The sequence below is a fragment of the Arvicola amphibius genome, chromosome 9 (genome assembly GCF_903992535.2).
Source record: "Arvicola amphibius chromosome 9, mArvAmp1.2, whole genome shotgun sequence".
In the NCBI taxonomy this organism is placed as follows: Eukaryota; Metazoa; Chordata; class Mammalia; order Rodentia; family Cricetidae; genus Arvicola; species Arvicola amphibius.
In genome coordinates, this window is record NC_052055.2 from 53,410,961 (window position 1) to 53,438,393 (window position 27,433).

Here is a 27,433-nt window from a genome sequence, read left to right on the forward strand (position 1 = left end):
AGGACAAATACTATCTGTTGGTGTCTACACCTGCTCATAATTTCCTGGGTTACTTATACTTTATAACTTGTGTTTTCATATCAGAAAGGAATCAGAACCAAGCAGAAGAAATGGAAACATGGGGGGCTCAACTCCAAACCAGATGCTGTAAAGGAAATTCTAAGAGTTTAGTTATATTATTTGTTTATTTCCCAAGCAAATGCCTGTGCAATGTTGACTCCAGAATAAGAAGACGTTCTTTATGTTGATCTATATATGTTGAAGATCAAGGCCACCCACAATGTACTACAGACAGACCTTATGACCGGCTCCTGAACCACTGCACTGACTTGGTCTCTTCTCACAACCATTTTACCACAGCAAGGCTACTCCGCTGAAGGTCAAGGTGGAGGGTACCATCTACTTGAGGGGTGGGCAGCTTTGGAGGCTCAGATGTCTACATGATACAAATTGATTGATACTTAGAACTAGTAACTTTATCCTATGGGATTTGGTAGCTTCAAAGACAGCCCTTTGTTTCCCACGTGAAGAAGGGTAGAAGCTCACCTGGGGAAGATGTCTTGGAGGAATGTGCAATAACGAACTACAGCCGGAAAGTCCACTGATACAAACTAAAGCCTGAGGTGGACATTTAGGGGAACTGACATCTGGCACTGAAAAACAAGCTAACACAGGAAACTACAACACACAGAGACCCAGTGTGCACAATTCATATTGATCCCACAGCGACAGAAACTCAAGAGAGAAAGCATAGGAAACAGGGTGGTATTTTAAGGAGAATCAGCAGTGTTACATGTGAGTAGGTTGTGCTTCCAGAAAAGTCGCTATCATGATACTTTCATGGGCCCTAAAACCAAACACATGAAGCTGGGATACTGATAAACCAGATGAAAAGAAAGATTCGAAGAAGCTTAGAGATAAAGGCTTCAAGAAGCAGAACAAACACGTTAGAAGGGGAGGTAATTGGGGAGAGGAAATACAATGACGATGCTTAGGGCTTCCAAGATGGAGCAATGTGTGATTTAAAAAAAGCAAAACTACAAACAAACAAAATACCCAGGATGTAGCTGCGGGTGTAGTTTGTAGAGAAAGACAGCTATGCAAATTGCCGTAGCTGTCACAGAAGATTATAGCAAAAACACTGCCACATTTCTTGGCTCCATAACTGCTTGAGTGACCAAGGAAGGTGGCAGGAGCTGAGACGAAGGTGATGGGCCATGTAGCAACACTCAGGAGTACTCAAGCAACTCAGTGTCCATGAGGTACAGACGAGGGATGCAGAGGGACGAGAGAAGGGAGATGGTGGCTCTGTGTGCAGTGTCAAGCAATGGCCACAGACCAATCGCCCTACCTTTGCATATGGTTCCATTCCCAGTGTAGCCAGGCTTGCAGACGCATTGTTGTGCCCCCCGACAGTGTTTAAAGCACAAAGCGTTTTCATCAACAGTTGTGCTGATTTTGTGGCACACTCATCATGTTCTGAAATGAAGAACACAGTTGTGTTACTCAAGGACAATTTTCAAAGAAGCCATACTTTAAATACATCAGCGTCTTAGTTATTATATAGCCGCTCTTCCCACCATAGATGGAGGCAAATTATACATTAAAGACAACCTCGGATCATTCCAAATTTTGAAGTATTACGTGCTACAATAGAACTACACATATAAATTATATTTTAAAATAGTCAGTCCAACAGTACCTGAGAAACAGGCCGACCAGTGGAAGAATAGAATAGATGCTCTCAGAGACAAATGCCAAAGCCATCTATGTAACCTCTGTCATTGACACTTCAGGGATTATCCTTGTAAAATAAGTCTTCCCGCCACCTAACTGTTCCCTGTAAGATGTGACTGTAACTGGGAAGGATGCATAATTGGTTTTACTCTTGGGGTGGTTTGAATGTAATTGCCCTCATAAGCTCATAGGGAGTGGCACTCTTAGGAGGTGTGGCTTTGTGGGAGGGTGTGGCCTCATTGGAGGAAGTGTGTCACTGTGGTGGTAGGCTCTGAAGTTCCCTACTAGCTCAGCATACTGACTGCCCAGTGTCTCAGTCAACTGACTTCCTGTTTCCTGCAAGCCAAAATGTAGCCAGCACCAAAATGTAGTCTGTCTACGTACAACCACGCTCCCCACCATGATGATAATGGTGTCTCTTCACTGCAATGGAAATCCTAACTGAGACACTCTAAAAGTCTTGGCCTGCAGGATAACAGGGCTGACATTCTGGGAACTGGCTGCCACCAGCTCACATCTGTAGCTGCACCTGCCATCATGAATACCGCTATGCACTGTTGTGGAGACACCTTAGAAATGTCCTCTCTCCACAAGGCAGTCTCCTGTAAGAACTTGATGAAACAGATTAGCTTTCCTAATACATGTATCTTATGTGTGCAAATCCACATCAGGTATACAGCCAACGTGATGTCCCCTCAGATGGGACAGCTTGTTACTTTTCAAAGCTCTTAATCATTTGGTCTCTCTTTACACTCCTGTGGGAGAGGCAGAGCAGATCACAATTCAAAGATAAGGCAATTGTGACTTAAATGTTAACACATCTTGTCTGAGTTCTAGGAGTATTAGCTAACTTCAGACTTTCAGGATTCAGCAAAAATATAGATGTTAATAATAAATACAAGAAGGTGTGTGTGTTGGGGGAGATCTAACATTAAAACAACTTGTGCAGGAAATAAAATATATAAGGACATGTGCACAGATTAGTTTAGGTGCCTAAACTGTTTGTTCTCTGGGTTTCTTTCACATCCTGGTTTGCTTTTCATTTTAACATTAACAGAGCAATAACTTCAACAAGTTTGCATTTGGCATAGATGGTTGAGAGCACACTATGTGATTTAAGACAACTCCGAATGGACTCCCCTGTGTTTTATTTTTTAAATATGCATTAACATTCTACTATGATCTCATGACTGGTATTATAAGGAAGCTCAATTATGATTATTTTAACTCCAACCCTGTAATAAAACTTTTGGAAACTATTCCCAATAAACCCATTAGAGGAACACAAGATTATCAATACGAATGCTTAAGAATTACAGCAATGGATGTTATTTTAAGTTACTTGCAAAACTGTTCAAATACGAAATTCTAACTTCCCATTATTCTTCACTATCAGAACATCTCATTCAGCAAAAATATAGAAGTTAATAACAAATTAGCGGTGTGAGTCCATGCTCATCATCCATAGCGTAGCATAGGAAATTAGCGGTGTGAGTCCATGCTCATCATCCGTAGCGCAGGAAGAGTGTGTGGTTCCACAAATGACTTGCAGCAGGCATTCCCAAAGTGTCTGAGGGGCCGCCCAGCACCTTCCTTTGGAGTATTCTAAAGTTTGTACTTGCTGTCACCGTTCTTTCTAGCACTGTTGGAAACACTATATTAATCTACCAATCTGGGGTGGGGCGGTCAATTGTATACTCTTAAAAGAAGCTACTGATGGATTGAATACTGTTGCCCTCCCTATCCAACTGGTCCTCTTTGTATGTCATGCTCACTGTGTAGAGGACGGGCAAAACTGGGTTTGTTTAGAACCCAGAATGTAACGTTCTACAGATAGTAAAAAATCATTGAATGAAATGGCCTATGGCATGGGTTACTCTCTTCTCATTTACTCATGGTTCCTGAGAGGATGCTGTGTGCTATTGCATGATTCTAAGGAAGAGACAGTTTTTCTGGCTTCTGAACATGCCTTTACAATCATATCTGGCAGTGCCTAAAGAATCCTTCTCCTCAGGTTCTCCTGGAAAACTGCTAACCACCCTTAGAGGTCAGGCCCTTAGTGGAAATACCGTCACGGCTTCTACCTGCAAAGTCTGGGTTCCTGTTGGTCTGAGACCCACAAACCATGCTCGGCTGCTTTCTTTTACCAGTCACAGTTTTCCCTCCCCACTAGCCTGCTCTCAATCCCACTCTGTCCTTAAATACTGAGACAATGATGCTTTTCTTTTGGATTTCCTTCATACATTAATAGAGAATTCTTCTTGAGATATAAAGGTAGATGGATGTTTCTTGAGATATAAAAGTAGACATCACAATGTATTTCACACACACACACACACAGAGAGAGAGAGAGAGAGAGAGAGAGAGAGAGAAAGAGAGAGAGAGATCAGATATAGATATAGAAAGAGGGAGAGAGGAGAGAAAGAGGTAGGATTCCTATAAGCACAGATTTCACGTTCATGGAGAACAGGATAGCTGTCATGAACTTTTTTTTTTTACATATATTTAAGTATAGAATCATGGATTCTAAATTACAATGACTCTCTGCCATTGTAAAAATGATTCTTTTCTTTTGGAAGCAATGCTGCTCTGGTTAGCATTTGAATGAAACAGAAAGATGGCCAATAACCACTGGATGAGTCAGTGCTCACTGCACTTGATCTTAGCCCAAGGCCGGTAAGCGATGAGTCAGTGTTTACTACAAGCCACATAATTTGTAAATAACTTAATTCACACATTAGTTAGAATTTATGTACCATTATTTTATAAAAAGTTAAATTTGCCCTGTGGAGATTAAGTAATGTACCCAAGATTAGAGGTTTGGCAGCTGCTGGAATTCAGAAACAAAATATCTGTCTCCAAAAGCCAAACTAATTGCTTGCTAAGCAATAGAATTAACTCATTATCCCATAAGCATGTTTCTTCAAATCTTTCTTATAGTGTCATTTATAGTTTTCTATGATTTTTCAAATTTTGAGTAATTATATTAAAAAATTATTATAAAGAACATGCAAATTACAAACATCAAACTAAGTACAATTAATGAGACCCAAAGCCCACATATTTCATTTAACTTCTATACAGTTAGACAAGTCATTTTGAAGCTATGAAGTTATTGATTGGATTTTACACTTTTTACTAAGTGAAGTTTTATGAATTTATTCACCACCAAAAACTGAAAAGAAAAATCCATGGCAAATTTAGAAGTAGGCAAACAATTGCTTTATATTCTCTTTGATGACTCAAGTGTCCACTACCTACATCCGTAGATTTTACATGCTTATACATAAAGTTTACATTACACACACGGCTTCATGTCTTCCTGGGACTGTGCATAGTCTTCTACTGCTTTACAATGAGAAACTATCATTTTCCTACTGCATTTTCCACCATAATTTTAACCCTGCATGGTAAAAGCCTTGTGAGAATTACAGAGCTTCCCAGGGCTAGAGTAACAATTCGTGCATGGTGACATCCTTTATTTTTCTATAAGACTGAAAGAAAAACATTTTTTTTCATGGTTTATTTTTTTATATTTAAAATTTCCATCTCCTCCCCTCCTTCTCCCCCTTTCCTCCCCTCCCCTCCACCCATACCTCCCCTCCCTCCCTCTCAAGGCCAAGGAGCCATCAGGGTTCCCTACTCTATGCTAAGACAAAGGTCCTCCCAACTCCCCCGAGGTCCAGGAAGGTGATCGACCAAGCTGAGAAGGCTCCCAGAGAGCCCGTCCATGCAGAAGAATCAGAGCCCAGCACCATTGTCCTTTGTTTCTCAGTCAGCCCCCACTGTCGGCCACATTCAGAGAGTCCAGTTTGGTTTCCTGTTCCATCAGTCCCATTCCGACTGGAGTTGGTGATCTCCCATTAGTTCTGTCCCACCTTCTCCATGGGTGAACGCACCCCTCACGGTCCTGACTTTCTTTCTCATGTTCTCTCTCCTTCTGCTCCTCATCAGGACCTTGGGAGCTCAGTTCAGTGCAAGGACATCGAGCCTATAATTTGGGATCCTTGAGAAGATAATAAGAAGGTGAACCCCCCCCCCAAAAAAAGATATAGTAATCCTCCTAGATATTGGAAGTAGACACGATCGCCAGGCAAGAATTGGGAACTTGAGGGTGGGGCAAGACATAGCCAAGAACCTCCACCTGGCGAGAGATGAAGAAAATGACTGAGCCCCACATTGGATCCCCGGACTGAGCTCCCAAGGTCCTGATGAGGAGCAGAAAGAGAGAGAACATGAGAAAGAAAGTCAGGACCGTGAGGGAACCTCCACCTGGCGATAGATGAAGAAAATGATTGAGCCCCACATTGGAGCACTGAACTGAGCTCCCAAGGTCCTGATGAAGAAAATCATTTTTTTTTTTTTTGGTTTTTCGAGACAGGGTTTCTCTGTGGCTTTGGAGCCTGTCCTGGAACTAGCTCTTGTAGACCAGGCTGGTCTCGAACTCACAGAGATCCGCCTGCCTCTGCATCCCGAGTGCTGGGATTAAAGGCGTGCGCCACCACCGCCCGGCTGAAGAAAAACATTTTTAAAAGAAAAATAAAATGTATAAAATGGCCAAGCTCATCTGCCTTCAACACAAGGCTCAACTCATAGAAGCCCATGGAAAAGTGTACAGTAGTTTTGAGAAGTCTATGATAATAGCATCAAGATGCAAGCTTAGACAGTGGGTTTACCTCAACAATCAATGGCTGCCTAGTGGATTTAGTGGATTTCCTCTTATGCTTCTGCAGACCATATTGCATGGGTTATGAAAGTGACAGACTCCACAGAAGCCCTACCCCTCTGCTGCCCCACTAAGGTCCCACAGCGCACCTCCCATCCTTGCCAAAAGAAGCATTTAGTTCTTTATGCTAACAGGTGAGGATCCTCAGAACAACAGAACCATAAATCTGCAGCCCTGAGACCATGATTTCCTGAGAACGACTGACAACTATCAAGTAGCCAGATGAAACACAGCAACTCTATTTTATCAGCTCAGATCTTTGAACTTGTGCACAGCTTCTTGGTATCAGCATGAGATAATCATCCTACTATCGATCTTTTCAAGAAGGATACAATCTGAGTTTGAACAACATTCTGTGTTATAACACGATGATCTCTAGATGACTCAGAGAGTCTAGGGAAAAGAAAAAAACTAAAATTCATTCACTCCCTCCTCTGACTCCCTCCTTCCTCCTGCACAGCTTTTAGCAAGTGTGCTGCCTACAATCAGCAGAACGTATACGCCCCTCGATGAAAATATTTCTGTCCTAATATCACTGACACTTGTGGGATACTGCTATAATATAATATAACATTAGATGGTCTCAAACATCTACAGCGACCTGTGTTGTGTTGTGGCTACGACAAAAGATGAAGGGGAGAAAAGAAAAATGAGATTACAAGATATGTTAACGAGCAATAGCAAGGAGACAGTGTGTGCAGTAGTGCGTGTTCTGATTCTCAAGCAGCCTTGGCTGCACACCACTGTTCTAGATTAAAATGGAGGAAGCACAACTTCTGCGAGAGACCTGCGATAAAACGAACACAAGAAATTCAAAGACTCTAGCACACGACAGATACTTGGTAATATTTATCTATTTGTTACTTTCTTCAGTGGGATATATCTATCTATCTATCTATCTATCTATCTATCTATCTATCTATCTATCTATCTATCTATGCTTCCATTAAGTCATGTCTCGTCTTTTCTATTTCGATCCCTTTGGGGGAAAACCTAAATATTTTGTAGAAATTGCTCTCTTTATAGACTTTTCAAAACTCAAACACATTCTGTGTATTTTCCAGAATGCTTCCACTTTCAATGGTGGCAAGGGAAAAATACTGTTATAGTAATGAAAAATTGCTCATTTTGTTTTTGGGGTTCCTTATTTCATTTCTCTATATTATGGGAAAAATAGGCCTCACATCATTTTAACAGAAATCTACTTTCAATACAGTTATAGTTACTCCAAGAAATCCCCCTGAAGCTTTCTTGGCACTCACTCATATTTTGTTTAGGATCGAGTTGCCGACAGTGACCAATAGTGGCTTCTGGCTCGTTTCCAGCGTGCTTGGCAACCAGGACTTTGATCAGAATACCTTCTCTGGCACACTTAGTTTTGCATCTTCTGTATTTCTACTAGTATGCCCACCTCCTTAACCAACCCTTATTCGACCTGGAGTCCCAAGGATAGCTCCTAGGATGTCCTTTTCACTTTGGAGTGATCCCACAAGGAAATTCAAACAGGCTTAATGACAATATTTTGTTTCATTTTGTTCCACGAAATCAGCATCATCTGACCCACTGTAGGGCAACAGATCTCTTGCAACTGTCAGGCAAATAATTTGTAGCTGTTCTCTGAACACATTTTTTGCAGTTTTTGTTGTGAACTGAGCAAGGAAGCCTCTTCCCTTTAGGGATGTTTTCTATTGTTATTCTTTTTAATCCTTTCTTACTCCTCTATTTCTTTTTTATCCTATTTTTCCTTTATTGAAAATACATTTTTTTCTCATACAATATATTCTGGTTATAGTCTCCTCTTCCCCAACACCTCAGAGATCCCCATCTGAATCTATAACCTTTCCATCTCTCACATGAGAAAAAATGCACCAAAATGATGATGATAAATAATAATAATAATAATAATAATAATAATAATAATAATAATAATATAAAGAAATAGAAACAAATAGGACAAAACAAACAAAGAAACAAACAGAAGAAAAAGAGCCAAAGTAAAAGCACAAGAAATACATAGAGCTCCAGAGACTCATACGTTCATTCACACAGGGCTCCCACAACACAAGAAGCCATGCATGATGGTTTGAAAGAAAACAGTGCTCAAAGGGAGTAGCAGCATTAGGAGGTGTGGCTTTGTTGGAATAGACATGGCCTTGTTGGAGGAAGTGTGTTACTGTGGAGGAGGGCTTTGAGGGTACATATACACTCAAGATACTGCCCAGTGTCTCAAACCACTTCCTGTTGCCTTCTAGCAGAACTTCTAAGCAGGACCCTCAGCTGCTTCTCCGGCACCATGTCTACCTGCATGTCGCCATACCACACCATGATGATAATGAACTAAACCTCTGAAAATAGAAGTCACTCCAGTTAAATGTTCTTCCTTTTTAAGAGCTGCTGTGGTCATGGTATTTCTTCACATTTAAGATACTATAACATATGTGTGTATGTGTATGTGTGGGGTGTGTGTGTGTGTGTGTGTGTGTGTGTGTGTGTGTGTGTGTGTATGTGTTCTTTTTAAGGTAACTTGAAAATGAGAATTATAAAATTAAATGCCTTGCTGAGTGTAGTGGCACCCACTTGTAACCTTAACACTCCAGAGACTGAGCCAGAAGGATGGTGAATTTAAAGCCACGGTGGACTATTAAGCCCTGTTTAAATTTTTTTCAATAATTAGCCTCAAAATTTTAGGCTGGAGTGGTTTTCATGCTTGTAATTCCATCACTCAACAGAGGGAGACAGGAATATTATAAATTCACATCTAAAAAAAAAGACCAAGTGCCAAGTCAGATGACTGATTTCTCCTAGCACCAGAAACAGTAAGAGGAATAAATGCCTTAACCTCAAAACAAAAACAAAACATGCTAACAAACAAAAACTCAGGAAACAGTCTAGACCAGGAGCCGTCAACTGCTGTCTATGACCTTATGAGATAGAGTAAACTTTCCACAGGAGTCGCATATCAGATATCCTGCATTATATTATGCATTATCCTTCATAATATAATACTTATAATATGATTCATAACAGTAGCAAAAATTACAGTTATGAAATAGCAACAAAATAATTTTATGGTTGGAGTCACCACAACATGAGGAACTGTATTAAAATGTGACAACATTAGAAAGGTTGAGAACCACTGCTCTAGATGGTAGTAAGTCTTCGGGCTTAATTTACCAAATACCTGAACATCTTACACAATGACTGGCACACAGTTGGTCCCTAAGGAATACCGACCAAGAATACATCAGTCATTCAGAGCTGTTGATGCAAACCATCGAGGCATTCAACAGTGGCAATCCTGAACTCCCTCCCCCTTCCTCTTCAGACTCTTGCTTCCTTCCCTTCACAGTCAGCCCCATGAACGTCACAGGGAAATATCCAAGCTATCAGAAGAAAACATCTTCAGACTTCTAGGAGCCACAGTGGCTGCATCCATGAGGGCACCACGGCATCCAGTTAACATCTTCAGCGGTTCTTGCCTCCACTCCTCACCTCCATTTGCACCTGTTAGCAGTTATTGGCACTAAGCAGCTCTTGCCTGGGGGAGTGTAACAGTCTTGTGAACATGGTCTTCAGGTGGTTACGCCTTCACTCCTTGCCAGATGACTTTTCATAACGCCCTCTCCCTCTGAAGCTCACCCCTTCCACCTCACTCTCCTCTTCCCTTTCAAGTTTGTAGTACCACACTGTTCTTTGTTACAATCACCAGGTCACTGCTATCTACTAAGACTTTCACTGTGTCTAAGCAGAACATCACACACACACACACACACACACACACACACACACACACACACACACTCATACATAGGAGTAAATCACTAACTGAGGTTCTGCTAAAAGCATGAAAGTAGAGCTGTGTATATTTCCAGGTGCTTTGATACTCATACACATCTGTTAGAAGCCTTCATCCACACACCATGGTTGATCTCTGCTCGGATCAACAATGTCCTCTTCAGAAACCTTGCACAATTGATCCTACTTGTTGCCATTTGAAAGAGTCTCTACTAAGCAAGAGAGATGTCTATCTACAGAGGGGTAAACCACTACCATCTGACCTCACATGAACCACAGCAGCCTGCTGTCCTGCTTTAGAAACACTATACCTTTTTTTGTTGTAACATCTATAGGTAGGATTAGAGGATATGATCAACAAACAATGCCAAAAAGCATGTCAGAACAGAATCAGTGTAAGAAGGAACTTCTGAGTTATAAAAACTGCAACACTCTGACCTGGGCTCTCAGAAGATTGTCATAATTACATCAAAAACCATATTCTGATCATTAATCTCCCAATTAAAATAGAATAATTTGTTTCTGTGAGCCAAACAAGCAAACAGACACCTGCCAGTTTCCTCACTGGGGATTTGGCTTTAGCGTGAGCGCCACTTCCTACCGCAGTCTGCCTGAGCCTCCACCACAGCAAGAGTCAAAAGACAATATCACTTTCCATGCCTAAAGACTGTGCATACTATTCCTCAGTACGCTTGCGCAAACACAAAGGGAAAAGCATCGCTTGTGGATTCTCATGCCATGCCATCCTTCTGTGCCCACTGTGAGTAATAGGACTTAAGTTCTGAATTTTCTGTACCAATATCTTAATATCCACTGCTATCTCTAATTGCAATTGTGTTGATGCTGTGATATTATCGGTGTTAATGTTGCATGCTAGGGTTTCTCATGTTTTAGTGACAGGTGTAGTGGTTATAAGAAAAAAAAAGGAAAATCCCTGTGTTCATGATATTTGTAGATCACACTGCCTCAGATACAATATACACAAGTATGACAAGTATATGTGTATATATATGCACACAATGTACTTGTATATATAGGTATATATTATATATGTATACTGTATGTACATATATTCATGTATGTTATGCACATATATACATACACATATATTGTGTGTTAGTATGCATGATTTACCAGCACTAGAAATAGACAAATAAAGCGATGGTGGTGGTGATTCACTCTTGAGCTTTGATGGAGGACTTTCATTGGTTAATTAATAAAGAAACTGCTTGGCCCAATAGGTCAGAACATAGGTGGGTGGAGTAGACAGAACAGGATGCTGGGAGTGAGGCAGACGCTTCAGGCAGTCGCCATAGTCAGTCACCATGCTTCTTCTCTCCAAGACAGACGCAGGTTAAGATCTCTCCTGGTAAGCGACCACCTTGTGGTGCTACATTGATTACTAAATATGGGTTAAAGGAAGATGTGAGAATTAACCAATAAGAGGCTGAAACTAATTGGCCATGCAGCGTTTAAAAGAATACAGTTTCCATGTAATTATTTCGGATGTAAAGCTAGCCGGGTGGCGGGATGCAGCCCCGCCATTCCATCTACAGTGCTTTGTTCTGTTGTTGAGTTTTAAGAATCAACCTAGGAATGCGACACTCTTTTAGTTGTCTTGAAAGTCACCTCTTTAAAATTCAGAAAGTATTTTCCTTTTGATAATATAATATGAGTGAAGTGCCTCTTCATTTTTCTTTGTGCAATTTGAAATGGCTTTTATTTTAAACCTCATTCAGAATCACTCACATTTCCTTAATGAGGTTCCTTCCAACGTGGTAATTCTTTCCTCACTTTCCTCACGGAGGGGATGCTTGCCCTCAAGAACCCATGGAAGCAGCAGTAGAGCCAAGGCATGCTCTAAGGCACCAACAGCTCCTTCATTGACCATGTGTGACACACTGCAAGGAGCGGAGTCTCCATTTCTCCAGCCCGCCATTCTTCCTTGAGAGCCTGGCCTCAGGAAATGCTATCCATGGTTGTTTAGACATTAACAGAAACCTCAGAAGAGGTGCAGTCTGAGGTAGCTGAAGAAGAGGAGGACTCTTGTTTCCTCATGTTTACATGTTGCTTCTTCCCATGGCTTTGCAACTGCAAGGTCCCCTACCACTTTCATCTACTCATTCTTTCCTACTTGCCCATAACATGGAGAACACGTGAAAAAGTTGGAAACGTGATGTTTCTGAATCCTAAGTGAATAATTTCACTGCAGTCATCAGTTTTGCTCTCTGTAGCTCTCTTTTGATGCTGTTTAAAGACATTCTGCATTTCTTCCCCCAAATGATAAACTCCATTCATTTATTCAGTGTCTTCTTATGGAAAAAAGAAGTGAGAGGGGAGGCAGGAAAGCAAAATGAAAAAAAAATGTGTTCTTGCCAAAGACCTGCCATCTGAGTAGACTTCTGGGCTCATCTAGAACAGCTTCATCATGCTATATTTACATCCTGCATCCCTAATGTATCTCTCTCTAGATTTTCAGTGCCCATTCTCAACCCCGAGACAAAACGATTATTCTGAAAGCAAAACTATATCTATTCTAAGAACTCAAAATCCAATGAAATCAAGATAGCAAACAGAATTCCTGCAAAAGTTGAACCCATCCAGCTGCACATCACCCAGTCTACCTGACGTTAGGAAGCGAAGGGCTGGCCTCGAAGACTACGGCTCATGTTAGAAGCACCCTCCTTCAATCCCTGTACCCTCTGCCATCACATCCTGCCATTCATAACTGGGGCCCTCTCCCTAACCATGTTCTTGGCTAGAATGCTTTCTGCCTATCCCAGCATTACAGTTGTTATTTACCTACCAGTGTCTGTTTAGAAGCTATGAGCTCTTTGACTATGACACAAATGACGAAGAATGGTTAGGGGTGAGGTAGCCATGCCAAGTGGGTATCAGCCAATTCTCCAATGACGACAATATGTCTAAGTAAATACTGCTTCAAGGACGACCCCTCGTTCCATGCATCAAGAATATTATCAGGGTCAAGTCTTCCAGATGTGCCCTGTAGAATCCTGAGTGTTCTCCATAGTGTCTACCTGAAGTTCATCCATCTTATTAAGTGAATACCTTCACCAGTGTAAAACAATGCATCAGTTAATAATGATGCCCTGATGTCAGAATAACTCTAGCTGGGGTGTAGAAGTTCCTGGTCTGAGCACTGAAGACCTACAAAAGAAAGCTTTTGTGTGTGTCTAATTTTATTTACACCCAAACTCTCTTATCTCTGTCTCCATTCACATCTACCATAGAAAAATATTAAAGTATTCATGATTGTGTGGTTGTGGTTAGTGAAACAGAAGAAACATATAACATGTTCTCAAAAACCTCCCTGAACAGATCAGAACCATCCTACTTCTCAACCTAATTAAGTCTGCACTCTCATTTTCTTCATGTTGATTTTTGACCATTCTACCTTACAAATCTTATCTTACCTAAGATAAAATGAAATTCAAAACCTCACTAGAAAAAATCGGAAAGGCATTGAATGAATCTCAGCTGTAATCATGAATCTCCCCTAACGTGCCCAGAAGTGTGATTATACATACTCATCTATTTGAATATACTTTATGAATATGCAAATGTACCCACACATGTCCTTATTTAATATGGCTGGCAGAATGATCAAAACAAAAGGTGTCTCGTGACACCTTCCTGCTGTCTTCCTTGACTTCTCTTTTCCCTTTGAACATAATCCAAAGTCTTTAGCTTTGCTAAATAAGCCCTGTGCAGCCACCACCCACCTCCTCCTCCACTTACGCTGGTTTCTGGGTTCCTTGGGATGGGCATCTTGCCATTCTGCCCTTTTTGGATGACTGAATCCACATGTCTTCACAGGCCAGTTGTGCACTGTTTTTAGGGCTCTGTTCACAGGGTATGTCTGTGGAGAAGGTGTTCTTGGCACCTCCCCATCTGGAGTTCTGTTGTCATAGCACTTTTTGAATCAATTCATACCATATAAAATATTTGGGTGTATATTTGCATCTGTCTTCCACATTAGAATTAAAATTCCACTAAGGTAGAAACCCTAATTTGTTCTCTGGTATGTTTGCAGTACCTACAAGAAGACATCTAGAGCAAATCATGTGGAAATTCGAGAAAATCAACTGGACTCTAAAGGCTGCATCCTTTACCATATTTTTCTTCTAACCAAATGATGAGATGGAAACATAAGAGCATCCAGTGATGTATCCAAGATTTCAAGGTCACAAGTAATGAGTGGCAAACCTGGAACTTAATTAACGTCTTGCAGACTTCATAACAGCTTTAGATTATAAAGAGAACAGTCAAGCCAAGGGACAGCCACACTGGAATCCGCTTCACAGAGACTGACCCTTTCAGTTTTCTAGACAAATCTTTCTATAATTCCATAATGGATTTTAATCTTGGTTTGTTTTGGTCTCCCTTCCACTCATGGAGAGTGAGCCCTAGTGTGGTTCTGCAAATCCCCAAATGTGAAAGCTAACAGGATGTGACAGCTGGTCTGTCCCATGCTCATCACATTCAGTGGTCCGTAACAGGGTAAATGACACAATTACCTGGTGTAATTACTGCTGTTGACAATGTAGTCTCCCCAGAGAACGCTTTATGAAAGTCAGAACGGCTTTTCTTGTCAAGCCAATCAAAATCTCTGTGCACATACTCTGGACAGCGCTCTGCTGAATAAATGATAAAACCAGAACCTAAAACTAACCGAATGCCCATGACTCAGGCTCACGCCTTGAGCGCGAGCTCCACTTGAACCTGATTTCCTGCACGGGAGTGGAAACCTTTTCCAGTGAAGCTCTGCCTTTAATCCAGAGTCATTTCTCTCTAAAGAAGAGTCAGAGGAAACCTCAGAGCACAGCAAGCGCACACACAAAGCCAAGAGACCTGAGTAAACAAAACCTTTGCTAAGGTCTAAGGTCTACAGGGGGTTACTGCACATCAGATGTGTTCCTTACTTGATTTAAATGACAATACTTGAGAACCCAGACACAAACAATGGTAAAAGCTGATTATTCTGAGGTTGGCTGCCAGCCAAAATCCCCACAAGTCATAAGTAGGCTGTTTTAACACACTTTTTAAATAAAAAGGTGCAGAGATTCTTGCTTGAAGCTGTAATTTCTTTCCCTAATCTTCAAAAAAGAGTCCAATTTGGCCATTACTATTCCAGACCAGGATTAGCAGACTAAACAGCTTAAATACAGTATGAAGAAGCAGCCCACTGGTGGGGACGTAGAATGAGCTCTTCAGCTGCACACTCCAGCACACACCTTTCTCCTTGGTGCACAATCACTACAGAAACAGAACTGCACTAGTAACTGGTTGATTCAGCTTTTGCAGATACAACTCCTGCTTTCACAGCACAATAAATTCCTGGAAACCACACCAGAAGGCTGATTATTATTAAATGGAACTAATCGGGTCTTTATTGAGTTCACATGTTCTTACACAATTTGGCATGAGCAGCAAAAATCAATGAATGAGTCGGTGAAGAGGTCAACGGTAGAGGACATGTTGTCCCAATCACTGCAGAAGGGAAAGGGGCCTGTTGTTTAACCAAGCATGTCCAAAGGGATGCAGAGGTCCTCAAGAGGAAGAAATGTACCACCTTGAATTTTAATTTAAAATTTAAAATTCATGCTAACAAAATTAGAGGGAATCAGCACAACTCAAAGATCAAGATGGAAGTGTGCCATGAATGGCATGGAGTCCGTATGCACATCTTATGATTTTCCACATTAAAGGACACAGGATGCAGTGTTTATGAACAACATCTTACAGCCAGGATTTGTACCACTTTGAGAAGCCACAGCAAGGGTAAGTGCACACAGCCTCTGCAGACTCTATGACCTGCTTGTTCCTCCCTGATTAGCCCAGACCTACAGTACCCCTGCTCTGTAGTAGAGAACAGGAGAGCATTTAGCCACAACAACCCCCTAAAACACCACACTAAAATACGTCCCCTCGAGTTCTCATTGAGGTCATTAAACCTATTCAGGTAATCCCAACCCCACTGGCTTTGGAAGCCCCATCCTGGCCTTGAGATTGTTGTATGTTAGAGGTTAGCATCGCAGAGGTGGTGCGCATGTCTCCACACTGCCATGGTTTACATCTTAGGATTCCAAAACGCCCTTCTCTAAACACAGAGCTGGGCTCTGGCTTTGTTCAGAGCACTCATCCAGCACAGCGCAATGTTAGGAGACCTGTGTGTCTCCTAATCTGCTCCCCGCCTTCCCTCTGCACTTGGGGGCAAGGTCAACAGAGCACGAGCGTCTGAGTAGCCCTGTGTCTGGTCCCCAGTCAATATGAATTAGATGAATGTCTCCTGCAGACTAACAGGCTTTCCCCCATGCATGTCTTTTTTACATGCTTCACCACTCTGAGTTTGAAATTCTATAGGTCTGGAGACTAGTGAAGGTGCACTTGAGGGAAAAGAATAATAGCTTTTCTGTTCAGCGTAGAGGAATTATAATATCTGGCTTTTATTTAAATGTAATTACATTTCAAGAGACATGATATTATATAAAGTGTACCTAAATTTGGATACAAAGGAATCCAATAATATAATTTCATTCTGCTATATTAATTTTAACCATGAGTGAGAACTATTTCAATATAAATGGCCTAAGTAGTCACTTTCAGACTGAAGCATAAAGGGTGTAATTTTGGCTTCAGCATTTTAACAGAGTCCACTATAAAGGAAAAAAATAGCAGGTTAGCAGAGTTTAACGATTTAAAAGGGCATTTGGAAATTGTCTCGGGAGAATTTTTAAATCTTAAATTTATTGTGAACATGCTCTTTATTGATGTGATTATCTGCTTGACAGAATTATTACAAAAGAGATTGATTTTGGAGGTTTAAAATTAAATAAAGACTATCTTTAGGAATGGGAGACAAAGATGTGCTGTCTCCACAGTAATAAATCAGCAACAAGAGCGCCTCTGAAATGCCAGTGGACAGTTGTTTGGAAATGTGCAGGGTGCTGCGTGGATAATAGCACAGAGTCCCTTGGGATGGGCTCTAAAATTGGGGGTGCTCAGGCTCATGCAATAAAAGAAGATGTTATTCATCTAACATGTATGGATGGGCACCACTCTCTGGGCCCAGAGGGCAGGCCGTGGTGCTGGGTTAAAACTCACATGTGTAGCAATCACACCAGCAACCCAAACTGCAGATGTTTCTGTTCTAATTTACTTAGAATAAGAAGTCAAAGACTTGCAGAGAAATCAGATGAACAACAGTAGATTTCCCCATATGCTGTAGTTTCCTTATATCTCATTAATAATGCATTTGAGGGACCTGACCAAATCAGGGTTTTACAGGCAGTGTGTGCAATGGTCTATGTATACATTTTTTGCATAGTACCAGCATATCTGCTGGGAGAGTTTCATCGGTTTAGTTGCTAATGCCCTGGTGAGTTTGCATTTTTCCAACACTCACAACCACTCCTATAAAATTTGCTCCCCTGAGGAAAAGGTATTCCAAAACTGCAAGGATTGCCAGCTGAAAAGATCCTAAAATAGACCTTTAATTGAGCACATCTCCTATACATAACTGACACAGATCCAATTGCTTCTTTATGTAACAGCCTGAACTACTTCAAACAAGACAATGTTTGACAAGTGATTCTGGGATTTGGTTTTTCTAAAAGGAGAATAGTGGACTTGCATCTATTTTTAAGATTTTTCTTTAGTTATATGTATAATTCACATCCTCATTTGTCTACAAACTTGAAGTTGCAGAAGCAGCCTATCCACCTACTGAAATAGTTTTAATCTTGGCTGACTTTAAGATTGAACATTTTTGTACATATAAAAACTTGAGACTATAAAGTATGCGAGAATGACAGAAATTGTTTTGAAGATACAAATACTCCTGCCATGTCACTGAGTTTTCACTTGTTCAGTTTACCCTGCTCTATTGCCCATCTGCTCTGAATTAGACATGATGATGGGCATTGCTTATAAACCAATTAAAGCACAGATAGGTGTTCTGCGCTTTCAGTGTCTATAAACAGAGCAGGGCAAATTGAACTTAAACAAAAAGATATATCAATCAAAGTAAATATTCTGAAAGAAAAATGTGCATGTTTTAGAAAATGACAGGGGCAGCAATATAAGACTGGATGACCTTAGAGAGCTTGGAAGGGGTTGTCCTTGACCCAGAAGAAAACAAGTAACAGAGTCACTGCAGGCCACAGGAAAGAATGTCCAAAGGCTTTGTTAACCTTTGCATAGAAAATGTCCTCCAGCAGGGCCTGTGTTTGAAAGCTTCCTGCATTCATGCTGCTGGTGCAGCGTGGGGGAAGTTGTCCAACCTTCTGGAGGTAGGACCTGGCAGCAGGAAGTGGGTTGTTGGGGGGCAGGCCTTAAGGCTGAGAGACAAGACCTACTTCATCTCCAGTTTGTTTGCTTCCTGCTCCAGGGATATGTGATGAAGGCATGACAGAGAACATGTGAGTTCGGCATCCCAGAGCCACCCCGCCATACCTTTCCCAGTGATGGACAGTGATGATTTTGAATCACAGACTCAAAGTGAAGCCCTATTCCCTTCAGTGGCTTCCTCTCAGATATCTGGTTATGGCCATGACACAACCTGCTTGAAAGAAAGCTACAAGTATCTGAACAATGAAGAAAAGCAAAACGGCTCAGTGACACACAGGGGAGCCAAATGCATAAAACTAAGTTTCGGCAAGACTGGGTCTCAAACTAGCCTTAAAGTTCAGGGGAAAAAGTTCTAACAATGAAATGTTTTCAAGAGAAAAACAGAAATATGAGACATCTTCTTACGAGAGCCACGCAGTCTGTATTAGCCATGTCCACTTCCTTCCCACAATTCCTCCAATGGTGTCTCTCCACCCATCGTTCCAACAGCCCTCACTGTGACCTTCAGGTGACAGTATGAATTGGGATTTCAAAGACCCTTACTTTCTCAAAAGGACTTTGACAAATTCTCTAATCCTCTGTACTTTTCCACCCATCCCTGTTCCTCTATGAGGCCTCTTTCATCCTTCCCCTCCCCTAAACAATTTTTCCTCTATAAATTTATGAGGCACCCTTCCCCACATACACACTTAATTCACAGACTTTATTCATGTAATACCTGCTGAGATCACTCCCCAAGCCACATGAAATTCTTTCTTTACCAAACCAATGAAGCTGGGATAATTGTCCAGTTCATTTTCTTCTCACCAGATGTACAGATTCTTTGTTCCTTTAGTGCTCAATGGTTATTCACTTGAGTCCTCCTGGAATACCACCACAAAATCCACTCATAAACATTATCACATCATAGGTGCCACTCAAGGCTAAACGACTCTTTGAGAATTTAACAATAAACAAAAGCCTTTATAGAAAGATTTAATGTCTAAACATTTTCTTTGGTGATAAGCCCTTTGATACCTGGCTAATGACAGGAATATGAAAAACATATCATTGTATGCAAAAATAATTACAGAAAATACAAAGCCAGACATTTATCAGACAAAAATGAAGGAAGAAGGCTGGATCTTGTGAAGAAATAAAAAAACAATAAATTAAATTGGAAGTAATGTCAGCAGTGCCATAGGATGTCACCCACCTTAACCTGAGAATTAGCATTCTCCTAAGAAATTCCCTTCTGCCATCAACTACAGTCACTGGGTTGTTGATGACATGCCCTATCATGACTCAGTGCCTTAAAAAGTTACCAAATGGGTTTCGAGACTTTTCAGATGGCCACTGATTTTACCTGAACACAGTTTAAATATATGAGATATTATGCATCTGGCATTGTGTGAAATCCTTCACTGGGTCTCTGATTACTACCCAATAATTGCACAAGACAGATGCTCTTTTCCCACCTCTAGTAATGATGACAAAATTAAAACCAATACCTGGCTGTTTGTTGCTCATCAATAAAATAACAGAGCTAATATTTGAACCTTAAGCTGTCCCTGCAAGTAATTGTGTCTCTCTGAAACCGCCAACGATTTCAGTGCTTAATTATTCCCTAGATTTGATAATCAACCTTCCAAACTGAAAATGGTAAAAATCAGTACACGGATGATAAGTTTCTGTGTTCTACACTGTTCAGCCATACTGACATTGACTTGTTTCGGTTGCTATTTTGGGAATGTGGTAGCATAGCAACATGAATCATTAGAAGAAAGGATTTTCTAGATTGTACTTTTAAAACAATCCATTTCATACATTGTTCATAGAGAAATAGCTGAGGTGGGAAATTTTCTTATAACATGTCATAAAACAGCAACTCTTCCCTAGCAAGGAACAATGACATGGATATTTTATCCTCAGGGACACTGGTATTTTCAAATACTTCTTTTTAAAAATACATCTTAAATTACAACAGATTTAAGTACAACCCATTGAGTCTGTTCTTGTTGATTTTATGTGCATGGTTTCAGGGCTGACCACTTCGTATTGGAGAACCAGTAAGGAAACTCATTGCTGGGAGGGGCTAATTCTCCTTCTCTCGGCAGTCATTAAGAGAAAAAGGAGAGACAAGCAACAAATAAAACTAAGGTCGCTTGATAAGGCCTTAAGGAAAGAGTATTATTTTATATTTACTAAGAGATAGATAGATAGATAGATAGATAGATAGATAGATAGGGAATAGATAGATAGATGATAGATAGATAGATAGATAGATTGATAGATAGATAGATAGGGAATAGATAGATAGATGATAGACAGACAGATAGATAAAATTAAAGGAAGTTGTGTCACTTGAGCTGACAATGTTTCCTATAAGAACCACAGACTGACACAAACCCCATTACCAGGTACAAGTAATATCTTTTCAAATAGTGTGTTCATTAGTCAAAGTGACTCCCCAAACAATATATTGATGTAGCCATTGGTTGTCTCTCAGAGGTTGAAGGCAACCCCTATTGCTGAAGACACCACACACTTAGGACACAGGACTCAGAGTATGTGAGCTCAGTCTAACCTCAGAGCCTTCCTTATTTGGTTTAGCTTCCATGGTACCAGAAAATAATATGGAGGCTTCCAAGGGAGGGGAGCAACTAATAGTCGTACCAACTGCAACACTAATGAACCACAACAATGACCAGCATGGCATACTATCTGGGAAGTTGATATAAGTGTCATTCACATGTTGTTGGCAACCAACAGCCATCAAATAGACCTTAAAGCCCACTCAACAGGAAAGACACTGGAACTAGAAACCTTGCAGGTTCTCTGGGCAAGTGATGTCACAGATCTTAGAAAAGAATCATCTGCCACCGTTTTAATAGCACAATCACTTACTACTTTGTAAATCTTATACTTGTAGCTAAGTCCCCTCATCAAAGAAGCCCCCCATTTACAGCAAATGGAGACAATCTCAGCAAGCCACAACTGTATACAATGCAGAGATCAATGTGTCATGGGGTAGGTAGCCACAACAAACACATCTACAACATAGTTCCTACCTCTTTGGCTCAGGGAGCATCACAGCAGAGGGGGTGGAAAGATCCTAAGAGTCAGAACACTAGAAAGTCTGCTGTTAAACAGTCTCTCCTAGAAATGACTGCATAATCAGGACCAGACCAACGGCAATCTCAACGGACAAGCTAACTCAGAAGGGGGACATTTTCACTGGGTCTTACCCTAATCAAGGAGTTACAGGCAACTAATGACTCCAGATACTTCTGAAGTTATCATGAGTACTTGAAATCGAACATGGTTGGTCATAAGAACATGAGACCCAGGATAGTCAAAGATTAAAGTAAAAGCCTAGTTTAGAGCAGTGGGACCAGGAAGAGTTGTGCTATTTTTATGATGGGGAAAATCTTCCACAGATACTAGAATGTATCCAGATTCTCGGGCCGCCCCTCTTTGGCAGAGAAAAAGCACAGTGATCAAGAGCTAGCACACTAGTGTAAACACTAGGACAAGGGCTAACAAGGTGTCTTAGTGGGTAAAGGAGCTTTGCCACCAAACTAAAGACCCGACTTCTGGGCTGGCCACATGGTAGACAGAGAATACCAATTTCTGTAAGTTTAGGCCAACACACACACACACACACACACACACACACACACACACACACACGAAATGCAATTAAAAAATTTAAATGCTAGCACATATCTAAACACCAGTAACCTTTTTGCTATCTTTAGATGTGAAAATAAATGAGCGGCATTCTGTTACAGGTGATGGTCAAAGCACAAGCCATAACTCACATAAACATCTACCAAGTCATACATCTTTTTCCACAGTGTATTTATTGAATTGTCATAGTTTTCTAGGTATAGGTACAAACCTGCAATTTCCACACTTAGAAAACCTAGGCAGAACTTTGGGAGTCCCAGGCAAGCTTATCCTGCATAGCAAAATTCTATGCCAGAAATAATTATATTTCAAGGAGTAAATAATAAAATTAGATGTGAAACTCAATTCTGCTTGGCTCATAACAAAATTATCAAAATGACTTCATGAATCATCTTTTCTATAGTGCTGTCTGGCACTTGACACAAGCCAATCTTACTTGATGATAGTGGAAGCCTAGGCATAGGGTCAAAATGCCGCCATGAGTTTTGATGCTTTTCTAAAAAGAACACGAAGTAAAATCAGGTGGAAAGGAGAAGGAAGGGAAGTGATGGGGTGTAAGTGGTGACAAGACAATGACACTGAGGCTTGGTGTCCACGAAGGTCATCATGATCTTGATCATTACATGGTCAGGCCATGGGCTGGTTTCTTAATTTGGCAGTCATCCTATTTTTCTCTGTAAAATGGGTACAAAACCTTCCTTATAGAAGTCACAGGATTTTGTGGTTAGTCAAGATCTCAAAACAAAGAGAGCTTTGCACTTCTCCATCACATACACCTTGAGTCTCTGTGGATACCTGTGGTGGGCAGAATGGACTCCCGGCCTGGTCTCTGGAGAAGGGCTCTAATACGATTCTTATCCTGATAAAATTATTTTATACAACATAGTGATGATTTTAGAAATGCATATGGTTTATTAGAATGAAGTATAAAAAATACCAAGAGCCCAAACAACCAAAATAATAAAAGATTTAAAAAACCAATTCCCAAAGGATATAAGACCAATGGATATAGGACCAGAAAATGCCCACACAGTTCACTTAAACAATCCTATGAAACAGCTAAATTTGTGGAAACTGAGAGAGCTTGAAGGAGGGAAAAGACAGAAATTGCTGTTCAATGAATGGAAGTCTCACTAATACAAAAATAAGTTCTAGAGTCTACTACCCTACTAGTGTCAACAAACTAACAAGATGTGTTTCTTTGCACACTTGAGATCTGCTGAGAGTAGACCTCATGCTGTACTCTTCCCAGAGTTAAAAAAGACATGGACAGCACCAAAGGGGATCTACTACTACACCAATCTATTTGTCTGTCTGTCTAGCTACTATCTGCCTCTCTTAGACTGACAGGTGAATGCAAAATACAGTTGGTGCATACAATAATCCAGGGAACTAGCCTTCTTAATACACTTCTGGTGGGAATGTAAATTGGTACAAACTTAATGTCCAAGAGGAATCACAATCTTGGCCTCATCATACTTAAAGAAGTGTGGTAAGAAAGAAATTCTTAAGATTACAATTCCAGTATCCTATATGACATATAAGAGCGAAATTTTGGAAAGGACTTTAATTGGCAACTACACATGACTGGCTAACGTGGAAGGGCATCCTATGAAATTGCATTGAAATAATAAGTTTTATGAAAACCTGATTCCTTAAAGAGACTAAACATGGTAGAACCGTACATTTCCAGTCTAAAGTGGAAGGGCATGGGCATTACTGACTGCATAGACAAAAATTAAAACTTTACTTTTCAGAAACTAGTAAAGCTATCTCTAGTAGACAGATGTGGGAGCTTCGGTTTTTCTCTTTAGGATTTTCTGTATTTATTGCATTACATGACTCTATTATATCTATATCAGAAAGAAGTATGTGCATTAAGAAAATGTAACAATATGAAAGACCAAACATAAAGTTTCATATGAAAGCAGTATTTCTAGATTACCAATGCTTGGCTTTTAAGTTTTAATGTTTGCTATGTCTCATGTTTCAGTAGGGTTTATGTTGTTAAATGTTATCTCAATCCATTCTTCTTGCATGGCTCTATTAAATTCATGATATTAAATTCATGATTTTATAAAATAAAAATGGTACTTCTACACTTTCGTAAAATAATATACCTTACAAGCAATTAGAGACACAGGCAAGAGCTTCTAACCTAAGAGGCAGCAATGAAGTCACTGGGAATTCTCATCTAACCAGGCGCTGTGGGAAAGGAGCTAGAATGGAGCACCATGGGAAGGCACATATTTGGGAAGGGTCCAGCACTCACATTTGCTGCTGCTACAGAAAGAGCCCACCATCACTGACTCTGAGGCCAGGAAGAGAGGCAACCTCATTCCTGCCCTGTGCCGAGACAGCTTGCCAGAATGTACTCATGTCACCATGGTGCACTGAAAGGGGAACATGACAGATAAAATCGGCCAGGTTTTACAGAGCACAAAGTCCTTCAGTGAAGGACTGGGAAAACTGACAGAAAGGAGGTCACCACGGCTTGTAGCTGTGTTTAATTTTGTATAAGTCTGAGATAAAATCTAGACAACATCACTAAAAGGAAAAAGTCAACATACCAATGTTGGGAAATCCTGATCTCCTGACATAGAATAAGGTAAGTATTGGAACTGGATGCAACGACAGAAGAAATAGTTTCATTTAATATAGTTCCAGCTTTTTGAGGAAGACATATTAGCACAAACTAATATATTAACCATGTATCAAAACAGGTGTGTGTGTGTGAATGTGTGTGTGTGGGGGAGAGAGAGAGAGACAGAGACAGAGACACACAAAGAGAGAGAGAAAGGGAGGGAGGGATGGAGGGAGAGAGGGAGGGAGGGAGAGGGGGAGGGAGGGAAAGACAGATACAGAGACAGAAAAAATACATAGAGAAAGTAGCAGAGAAAGAAAAGGAGACAGACAGACAGGACAGGCAGAGGCAGACTTAAATGCATAGACCCTCATATATTTCTTTCTTTTTTTAAAGTTCTAAAGTCACACAGTTTTATTCTTTCAGTAGGGTAATGTTTCTTGATTAATGGACCTGAATACCTGCTCATACACATTAAATTAAGAATTCTTAGGAATTACCCCGGCACTCTAGTAATTCACAATTACTAAAGCAGAAACAGTGTGAAAGCACGGTGCCTGCCCTCGTGGAACGTATAGCAGCTAGAGAACGATGGACAAGATGTAGGAGAAGCACAGGGAAGTCTTGATGCGTGTTTGCTTTCAGAGGCAATGGCCAGGAAGAGACTCAGAACCATAGTGAATGGATAGAGCACACAAAGAAGGCACCATTTAAGTGAAAACCAAGGGACATGAGTCGAGTGTGTGGGAGAGAAATGTGCTCTAGGGAAAAGCAATAGAATATAGAGAATTCTGAGACCATAGAAAATGGAGAGAGTGAAACAATCTGTGGAATATCAAGTGGCAGGAGAGAACAGGAGAGGCAAGGGAGGCAATGGGAAGGACTGTGGTGGAGAGCCACCCAAAGGCGACAATCAGAACACACCGTGAGCCAGGAGGACTTCTGAAACTTGGATGTAACTTCTGTATAGAGCAGGTGGGCCATGGTGAGCGGGAACGCTAAAGCCAGTAGAGCAGGGAGAACAGCATGGTGACTTAGCCTTGCACAATGAGAGGGAGACAGAGATGGCATCCTCTGGGTAGCTACATGAACGCTGTGTGAGGAGTGAGTTGGGGCTAACAGAGGACCTCTTGGTCCATAGCTGCAGTATGTGTGGGGGAGATAAAGCAAGCATGGGTAAAACTGGTAAAGAAACATTTCTTGCTCTGAATTCCAGCCTGCTTCATGGATGCAGCAATCTACTCTACCATTCAGTAGAACTGCATGGTTACCTGGATACCCAACATCATCTTAAAGCTACTGCGAAATACAAACAACTACTGCTTTTAATCCTATAAAGATGGGTGCGATTTCTCCATTTTATCCACTGAAACACTTGGCGGGATGAGCAGCTGGTTAAGATTCCCAGATTCCTGGAAAGGGACAGGTCTATCTATGGTTAAGATCCCTAGCTGACAAGGAATAGGGATATCCATGGCTAAGTTCTCTAGCTGGTAAGGGGTAGGGCTATACATAGCTAAGTTCTCTAGCTGGTAAGGGGTAGGGCTATCCATGGCTAAGTTCTCTAGCTGGTAAGGGGTAGGGCTATCCATGGCTAAGTTCTCTAGCTGGTAAGGGGTAGGGCTATCCATGGCTAAGTTCTCTAGCTGTTAAGAGGTAGGGCTATCCATGGCTAAGTTCTCTAGCTGGTAAGGGGTAGGGCTATCCATGGCTAAGTTCTCTAGCTGGTAAGGGGTAGGGCTATCCATGGCTAAGTTCTCTAGCTGGTAAGAGGTAGGGCTATGAATGGCTAAACTCCTGAACTGGCAGGTGATAGGAATATCCATGCATTTCACAACTCCAGCCCAGGTCGGTTAATACATGATACTCTTTCTCCCTCATTATATTTACCACTGCTTTATAATTTTACATAGACATATGACCAGAGTGTGTTGCTTAACAATTCTCACAATTATTTCACTATCTGTCTTATGATAATAAAAGGGTGCACATGGAGCAGGTCTACTTTTGAAATTATTGCTATGACTGCTGTCATAGAGACAGTTTGGCCCTATACACCGAAGAACACCACATTAGGCAGATGATAAATGAATACATTCCTACCTCCCTTTGTGGGTTATAAGTCTTCAAGAGTTTAAATTTTAGCTATAATTGTGTTGAGCATGTGTCTTTGAAAAGCATTTAATAAATACTTTAAAATGAGCATGCCCTCCGCTACTATAAAGTTCTTACAAACATTGACTCACCTAGATTTTGAACAGAATATGAAACAATGGTTATTATTTTAGTTTCTGTTCTCTGGAAGAGGAAATGAAATTCAGCAGGTATCTGAGAGTCATGCTAGCACACAGATGGAATACAAAGTCAGGCAATCAATTACTAATTTGAGATGTTACATAAACTTCTTTGACTTTCTTTCCTTCACGTGGGACTATCACCAGTGCTGATGTGCTGATGTAGACGATGGTGACAGGATTACATGTGACAGTACAAATGGAGGGCTGAACACTGTTAGCCCTTCTTTTAGCTAGCATGGTGCCTCAGGTCAA

The 27,433-nt window shown here is 40.8% G+C and overlaps 1 protein-coding gene across 1 annotated transcript in view; it reads right to left on the reverse strand.

Moving 5' to 3' along the window:
* The window catches only part of Nell2 (neural EGFL like 2), a 304,209-nt gene that overhangs the window by 73,722 nt on the left and 203,054 nt on the right, over positions 1 to 27,433 (reverse strand). The window contains 3 exon segments of the mRNA XM_038342735.1: positions 1,352 to 1,442; positions 1,444 to 1,458; positions 1,460 to 1,479. Coding sequence (XP_038198663.1) covers positions 1,352 to 1,442; positions 1,444 to 1,458; positions 1,460 to 1,479 — 126 coding nt within the window.